The sequence below is a fragment of the Hypomesus nipponensis genome, chromosome 22, assembly GCF_054491055.1.
Source record: "Hypomesus nipponensis isolate SF chromosome 22, ASM5449105v1, whole genome shotgun sequence".
NCBI lineage: Eukaryota > Metazoa > Chordata > Actinopteri > Osmeriformes > Osmeridae > Hypomesus > Hypomesus nipponensis.
In genome coordinates, this window is record NC_140382.1 from 6998982 (window position 1) to 7006966 (window position 7985).

Consider the following 7985-nt stretch of genomic DNA (forward strand, 5'->3'; position numbering starts at 1 on the left):
GAACCATTTAGACTAAGTCATATCAATAACTCCTAATGTTACTTATGTCCTGACAATCCTTACACTTCACAATGAGGACATGTTGAGGGGATTCAACGGTATCTTTATTCAATTAGCATAACATTACAATGTTGAAGAAAAAAAAAAGATTGCAACGGTTGTACTATAAAATGTTTTTGTACACAGATCAGTTCAAAAAGAGAGGAGGATAGGAGAGGCAGAGAGGTCACTTCCTCTTCCTCCTCTTCAGTGCCTTCCATTCTCCCTCCTGGGTGGCCAGGCTGCCGAACAGCTCCTTCACCTTCTTCTTCCTCTCCGCATCCCTGATACACACACACACAAAGAGAACACCACGTGTCAGATCACTTACTACACAGGTCCAACCAACCATATGGTCAGAATCAGTGAGGTCATAGGTTTGGGTCATGGTGATACCACCAGGTTGTGCAGAGTCATACCTGCTCATGATCTCTGACAGCTTCTCATGGGCCAGGAAACGGGTATCCTTCCTGATCTCCCTCAGCGCGCCCTTAAACTCCTTCTTATATTTGTGCTTCAACCTCTCATGTTCTCTCTCATCCTTTGTGTTCCCTCGCTTCTTCCCATAGTCCAGCCTGGAACAGTAAGGGAGGGAAGAGAGGGATTCAGAACACCTCAAAATAAGGGATTTGGTTCAACTGAATGAAAGGGATCGTTTTGATATGATTCTTGGACTTTGGTTCAATTGAATTGATTCGATTCAATTTTATTCTTGAAGTCGACCAGCGCTGTCACTCACACTTCCACAATCTTGGGTGTGAATAGCTTGAGGGGGATGGGCTTCTTCTTCTCAAACACCAGAACAGAATGTGATGTCTTAGCGCAGGAAATTGCCTCTAAGATCTCACCATGGAGTTCCTGGGAGAGAGGAAACAAATGCACCTCTAGTAAAAACTGGTGAAAATCCCACCAAGGGCAGAGATGCCCTGAAATCCCACCCCTCTCAGTAGCTCCATCCTCCTCTCCCAGGCTTCATCTCACCTGGAGGGGCGGGGGGTAGCTTTTGACTGGCAGGTGTTTCGACAGCAGCGTTCTGATTGGCTGGAAGACGTGCGAAAAGGAAGTGAGGTCACGGTAGAGCACACAGCTGCGCTTCAGCAGGTCCAGACAAGTGGACACACACCACAACCTGGGGATCGACATCACAACACTGCAGGGTTACTGTCTGGTGAACGACACCTCGACTTTAGTCGGGTGTGTAGGGAACACGCGCAACTAAAAATCGATCCGTCTCCACTCACACGCACAAACACATTTTCAGGGGTGGAGCTAGTGGGTCGCTCCCTTGGAGGGCCCCACTGTCTCCACCCCCCCCCCCCCCCCCCGGGATGGCTTTCAGAGCGGGGGTAATTACCGGGGTGCCGAGACCGTTCGCACACACATGGCGCCTCGCATCTGTCTTTGTAAGCCCCGCAGGAATCTACACAACTAGGAGGTGACCGGACACCTCTGTGAGAAAAGCAGCCCTGCACAGCCTGCACAGTGGGATATCTTATACATTAGTAATGTATGTGTGTGTATGACGTGATAGGGTGTGGGTCTGGCAAGGAACTATGAGGTGGAGTGTGTGTGTGTGTTGTGGTTACATGCGTCTATTTAATTAGAAGTCTGTGAAGGTGTGTGTGTGTGTGTGTTTCGTAGGGAGCAGTGATTGTGGAACCTGAGTCATAGAGGATCCTGTGGGCTGGTCGTGAGTGCTGCATGTCACCCACACATCAGTTGCTGCAAACCTAAACTGACTAACTCAATGGACCAGCTGAGACCAGGGACCAGATGGTGTGACTGGAAGCCGTCCTACTCGGTTGGAATATAGATATCTCCGTGACACGCACACAAAGACGCGAATGCGCACGCACGCACACCAGACAGACAGACAGACAATATGAGACAGACCCTCCCGGTCGCTGTCACGTCACCTGTGCTGGTCGGCGTGCTGGTCGGAGGCCAGGTGGAGGTGCTGGATGGCAGCCAGGGGCAGCTGCTTCACGCTCCAGGTGAGGCAGGCCTCAGGCTCCCTCAGGACCAGCAGGCCGCTGCACTTCCCTGTTTGCCTGAAGGGCGGCACCACTGAGTAACCTGCAACAAAGCAGCAGCATTCGCTAAACCTCGGTCACAGTACAACGGGAACAGGATGTATATTTGTATCGTCATTTGAGCCCGGCTGCAGTCTCGGAGCTGCAGGTTTTCATCTTCAGCCGAGCAGAGATCTGACACCCTGTAGGGAGGGACGACGGATGACGGCTTGGCGGGGCACAGAGACTATTTCACCGGGCCCTGTGACCGCCAGTCTGTCTGCGTGCATGTCTGTCTGCCTGTGTCTGTCTGTCTGTGTGCCTGCCTGCCTGCACGTTCTGCCTGTCTAGGGTGGGGCAAAGGAGGACTTGGGTTGTGGTGAGGGGTAGCTGGCACACTCACGGACAATAACACCGGAGTAAGAACCAGGACTACGGGGTATTTATACTGCTTCATTAAGCTCCGGAGCACGGCTATGTGTGAGCTCGGCTGGGATGGACTTGGGGCCTCTTGGACTGGGCTAGCACCTTGAGGACCGAGCTAGGCTGAGCCCACTAGATTTAGGCTCTGTGGTCTATTCCTCTATTCACATTACAATGAGGACACCCTAACTAGGCAAGAGAGGGTCAGCCTGGGGAAGGGTGAGTGTGCGGTGTGTCTGGGCCTACCTGTTGAGCCGCTCTCCGGCACGGCGAGGTGAAGTGTTCCTAGAAGGAAGTTCATGAGCTCCGGCAGGAAGCGCTTCGAGAAGGAGACGTACTCCAACGCCAGGCAACAGAGGACCAGGCCTGATGTCACGTCCTCTAGAGATGTCACTGGACACTGTGACATCACAGGAGACACACACACACACACACACACACACAAAGAGGGATCAAATATACGGAAGGACAGCTAGAAACACACCAAAAGTCAGCACATTAGGTTGCAGTGCTGCAGTTGGAAAACAACAAGAGATGTTTTCTATTTTGTTGGTTGGACAACTCAGCATTGACGTGCGAGAGAGGGGTAATTGTGTGGATGTCTAAAGATCACTCTCTCTTTCTCTCTCTCGCGCACACACACACAGACACCTTCCAATACAGAGAGAAACAGGGTTGATTCAAAAGGAATAGGAGATGATGAAACAGCAGGAAAGAAATGGTTCAAACGGCAGACAGAAGGGATTACAGGAGAAAATAGAACAGTGTGAGAGGGAGAGAGAGGTCTTTTCAATAGCTAGGATGACATCCAATTGATACTTGTACACTTCGATGGTAAGGTTGACTACTCTCTCTTACATACACACACAAAAACACACACATACACACAATTACCTTGCAGAGAGCCTGGCTGATGTACAGCAGAGCAGGGGTAGTGACAGGGTGACGAAAGTCCGAGGTTGGAAATAGCAGGGCAGTGATCTTCAGATATAGAAGCTAGAAAAACACACACAGTTCAAAATACCATCATTAAACCTGGATTATGCAGGAAATGTTTTTTCCTTGTGAACCACGTCTAGCCGTGCCGTTTGTGTGTGTGTGTGTACCATGTCCAGCCGAGGGAAGGCAGCACGACCTTTGACCTCCAGGACCTCCTCCATGCTGTGGGCGGAGTCTGCCAGAGTGCTCTGCATGGCTTTACAGGCAACATCTGGAAACAGCTGGCACAGATCATACAGCTGCCTGGGAAGACACACACACACACACACACGTTATAGGGAGTGGCATGTTCTTTGGTTGGTGTAGAACATGAGAGGACTCATGAAGCTTGTTTTAAGTGTGTAGCTCCACATATGTCAACCGCAGAGCCGCACAAATGATGACGGCGGAGGGAGGGGTTACACTGAGTAGCGATTTCCGGCAAAATGTTAGGAGTTCTTCCGAGTCATTGTTCATTTCCTCCTCCTCATTTGATTTTGCTCATTCTCTCAAACGCGTCATTCCAGAAAGGTTGTTGTGCCTTCCCAGATTATTACATTGTTTACCAACTACACAGTTACTACTTCTGTGAGGTTTTCCTTGCGCTACAAGTAAACAAACCATCATTTTGCACAACAGCGCCGCCTAGTGCCAAAAATATCTGCACACGGCTGCACAACGACACATACTGAGCAGGTCCCTGCACCCCCGCACATGACATTAAGAACGCAGACCCGCAGGAGAAGAGACCAAGCTTTACTCACGGGATGAGCTTGTTGACGGTGCACAGCTCTGGAGGAGTCCTGGTGGCAACCTCCCCGACGTACTCGAGCAGGAAGCCAAACAGTTTCTGATACACAGGGATTTTCAGATGACATGACACAACTTGAAATACTTATTTTTGATCTCCGACCATAAAAAAACAGACCTAAACGGGACTTTACCATGGTCCATTCAATCAATCAATTGCCTGTCTGTCTGTACTGACCTGCAGCTTCAGCTTGTTGCCCACAGCCAGACTGGGGTGGTTGCATTTCTGCGTCCTGGCCACTATGAGGCGCTGGATCTCCGGGGAATGGCCTTGCAGCAAGGCCTTCAGATCAGCATAGCTCTCTGGAGCTGAGGCAGGAGGAGGAGAGGGGGACGGACAAGAGGAGGAGAGGGGGAAGGACAGGAGGAGGAGGAAAGAGCAGAGGAGGAAAAACCTGTCAAACACAGCATCTGCATGACAAACTCAACTCCCCCACACACAGGGGGAGGCAGAAGTTCAGTTTGGGCCTGGGGTCATCTGGAGGTCAGGACATTCATGTGCACAAGCTGGAAAGGGCCAGAGAAGGTCCAGGAGTGTCAGCGCTGCACTGAAGCTCCAGAGATGGTCTCCTTACCCGTAAAGGTGTAGGGCAGCTCTGCCTTTGCTGCCTCCTGCTCGGCCTTCCTCTCCTCCTCGGTCGGCTGACTCTGAGGCTGGGCGCCACACTCTTCACTCATGTCCTCCTCTTCCTCCTCCTCCTCCTCTCTACCACTTCCCTGCTCCGAGTCGAGGTCCGAGTGGCTGTCGTCTTCTCCACTCGCCCCCTCCTCCTCCTCCTCTTCGTCCTCCTCCGCCTGGTCTTCCTCCTCGCCAGACCCCTCTTCCTGGCTGCTCTCTCCTTCATCAGCATCCTCTGCCTCATCCTCGGACCCTTGCTCGATGTTCAACTTGCCGTCCTGGAGAGAGAGACAGAGAGAGAGACACAGAGAGAGAGAGGACAAGGTTTACAATCATGACATGTTCTGTGTATGCACCTGTTTATTAGGAGGGGAGAGCAGACAACGTGGGGACCAAAAGACCAAAAAATAAAATAAAAACACCATTGTGTGTTTTTCAACCTCCCTTGATCACTGTCTACACAGTATACGTCTGCATGCTCATACCTGATAGGTCAGGGCCTTCTTGTCATCTTGGTCCAGGATGAAGCCGTCGTTGAGGTCATCAGCTGACAGGTGTGTCTGGGTCTGGCTGGCCGGCCCTACTACCTCTCCCATCATCCTCCTCAGACGGTCCGCCTGCATCACACCACCCCAGGGACGTGATCAGTACAAACAAGTTCCATGACGGGACTTCATTCGTTATTTATCCCATCATCTCCCTGTTTCATGCACGCTGAGCATGAGTTAGCATAAGAACATCCAGCATCATCCAGATCATCCGTGTTGGACATTTCCACACCTCCAGTTTCTGGAGTCTCTCGCGCTCCTCTCTGGCCACTTCTTCCGGGGTCTTCATCCTCTCAGAGGGCTGGGCCTTCATCTCGAAGCCCAGCTCGCGCACCATCATGTCATACTCGTCCAGCTGGAGCGTGGAAGGAAGGAGAGAGAGACAGATAACAGACGTGAGAATAAAAGACAAATTAAATTTCTGTGTGTCAATCCGTTATTAAATGTGAAAGACGAAGGAGTCTTTGAATGCAACACAGTGAGAGCTCCAAGTGTGTGTACTGACCTTGGGCTTCTCCTCCTCCCTCTCAGGGCGCTCCGCCATGGGGGTCTTGTGAGCCAGCAGTCCATGGATGCTCTTCCACTCCTGGTCCAACTTCTCAGTCAGGACCTGGGCCTCCTCCTTCTGGGTCTGTCTCTCTCTCTGAGGTGCAACAACAACAACAACTTAAAATAACCCTGCAGAACTTTGAGAACATTCCAGAATCACAAGAGTTCCGGAATGACCAGAACAAATCTCTCTTGTTTTGTCCCAACATTTCATAACATTGAAATTATCCAGCCTCGGTAGATCGTTCCAACACACTTTGATGGCCGCATTCAACCGCCATTTCTCATGTGAACCGTCATCATCAGGAGTTACTTTGCAACAGCGGCGTCTCCTGTGTGAAGATGGAGGACCACTGACTTACCTTGTCCTGTTTGGACTTCAGGATCATCTCCTCAATCAGCTCCTGGCGGGACTTAGCCCTGAAGCTCCCCCCGTCCTCCTCCTTCTCCCCAGGGGTCTTCTTTCTCAGCAGGCCCCCCCCTCCGCCGAAGTGGGAGGCGGTCAGCTCAGCTGTGTGGGGAACGAGGGAGACGCATCAATAACAGAGTACGAAATGTGAACAATCGCAATTAGGATTTCTACACTGGGGCTGACTCAATATTCTTTCTTTTCTTTTTAGTTTGTCTGGTTTACATGGTTATTGACCCCAAATAAAATAAATATATCCATCAATACCCGTCCATCCCCCTCCACTTCCATCTTTCCACACTCTCTTTCTTGGTCAGGAACTCACCAGAGAGCAGCCCCTTCTCGTCTGTCTCGCTGTCGCTGTCCACCAGGTCGTTCATCTTCTCCATCTCTGCCAGAGACTGGCCATAGTGAGTAAGCTCCTCATCCTCGTTCAGGTTGAACATGTCCTTCTTGTCGTGCGTGCGCTGACAGATCAAGAGAGAACAACGCCAGGTGACGCCCCAAACAAAACATTGTAGGGTTAGTAAGAAGGACGCACTCATCACAGGTGACCATGGGGATGAGGTCTACAGCCAAACTGGTTTAAGCAAACCTACCTGTCGCTCCAGAGCAAACCTCTGTAAGATCTTGTCCTCGGGATCCATCTTGGTGTCATATTCTCCGAAGCGTCTGTCTATGAACTTGTTGGACTTATCTTTCGTCTTGTACTCCTTCAGCAAGGTTTCTTTTCGCTGTGAAGAAGATCATGTATCAGTATCATGTTCCTATACAGAAGAATCGTATCTCTCTCACATATGTCCGTCCCTATCACCTTGTTGATGGCTTTGGACCTGGACACCCCTGGCAGCCCAACATCATGTTTGCTCTTCCTCCCGAGAATGTCGAACTTCTTCCTGTTGATCTTAACCTCGAAAGGGTTGTTCTTGATCTGCGATGTCGTCTTGGTCTTGCGAACCTTATCCGCCAGACTCCGATTCTTCGGTGGCTTCCCCATCTTGATGAACAAAGTGCAGATGATACCGATCGAAACAATATTTAACAGAATACATCTATGCGGTAGTTTTAAAAGTTACTGTGACTAATTTAATGTAACATTAGCTAGCTGACTAATGAAAACAAAGCAGATTTGCTACCGCTAACGTTAACTAGCCACAGTACACTTATCAAAACAATGGTCGTTGAAATGGAGTCCAAATAGTCAAAATACATAATACAAAATATTACCTTCAGTATAGAATACTATTGTCTTTAATATGAGAGGTTGAACACCTCTTTACAATATTATTTTGAGCTATAATCATTGATTTGGTCTTAATACACGTTGTTTCGCTGTAGACACCCAGCATGCCAGAATCTGAGGTGAAAGGGCAATCCGAAATAAAATCGGATGCAACGGGTTTTGTTACAGCGCCCACCAGAGGTGAAACTCTTAAACGCAAATGAGTAGACTATACCTGCAAGCGCTGACGACGTTCAGTCTTCATTTTTAAGTATTCCTAAAAATAATTATAATGGTAACACAAATATATATTATGGATTAAAAACGATGCACACTATAACACATCGAGTTAAACTCTCAAATGAATCACACAAGT

At 49.6% G+C, this 7985-nt stretch overlaps 1 protein-coding gene across 1 annotated transcript; it reads right to left on the bottom strand.

Annotated features, from left to right (window-relative positions):
* Positions 1–87: 87 nt before the first annotated feature.
* On the bottom strand, positions 88–7765 carry nop14 (NOP14 nucleolar protein homolog (yeast)). Its single transcript, XM_084687875.1, has 19 exons — positions 7615–7765; positions 7202–7384; positions 6987–7121; positions 6713–6854; positions 6341–6489; positions 5935–6072; positions 5662–5784; positions 5367–5498; positions 4838–5159; positions 4441–4571; positions 4217–4302; positions 3581–3716; positions 3369–3470; positions 2721–2874; positions 1956–2115; positions 1021–1168; positions 779–897; positions 459–614; positions 88–323 (listed from the first exon to the last, which is right to left on the bottom strand). The coding sequence occupies exons 2-19, from the start codon at positions 7382–7384 to the stop codon at positions 227–229; spliced, it is 2613 nt and encodes an 870-aa protein (XP_084544001.1). The 5' UTR covers positions 7615–7765; the 3' UTR covers positions 88–226.
* Between the last annotated feature and the right edge of the window lie 220 nt (positions 7766–7985).

What these genes read in the sequence shown, in the direction of transcription:
- nop14 (XM_084687875.1), bottom strand. Translation starts at nt 7,384, where the DNA reads ATGGGGAAGCCACCGAAGAATCGGAGTCTGGCGGATAAGGTTCGCAAG. An exon ending in GGTCCAAAGCCATCAACAAG is followed by an intron (nt 7,122 to 7,201) that starts GTGATAGGGACG and finishes TCTTCTTCACAG; the next exon opens with CGAAAAGAAACCTTGCTGAA. An exon ending in GGGAGGAGGAGAAGCCCAAG is followed by an intron (nt 5,785 to 5,934) that starts GTCAGTACACAC and finishes TCCACGCTCCAG; the next exon opens with CTGGACGAGTATGACATGAT.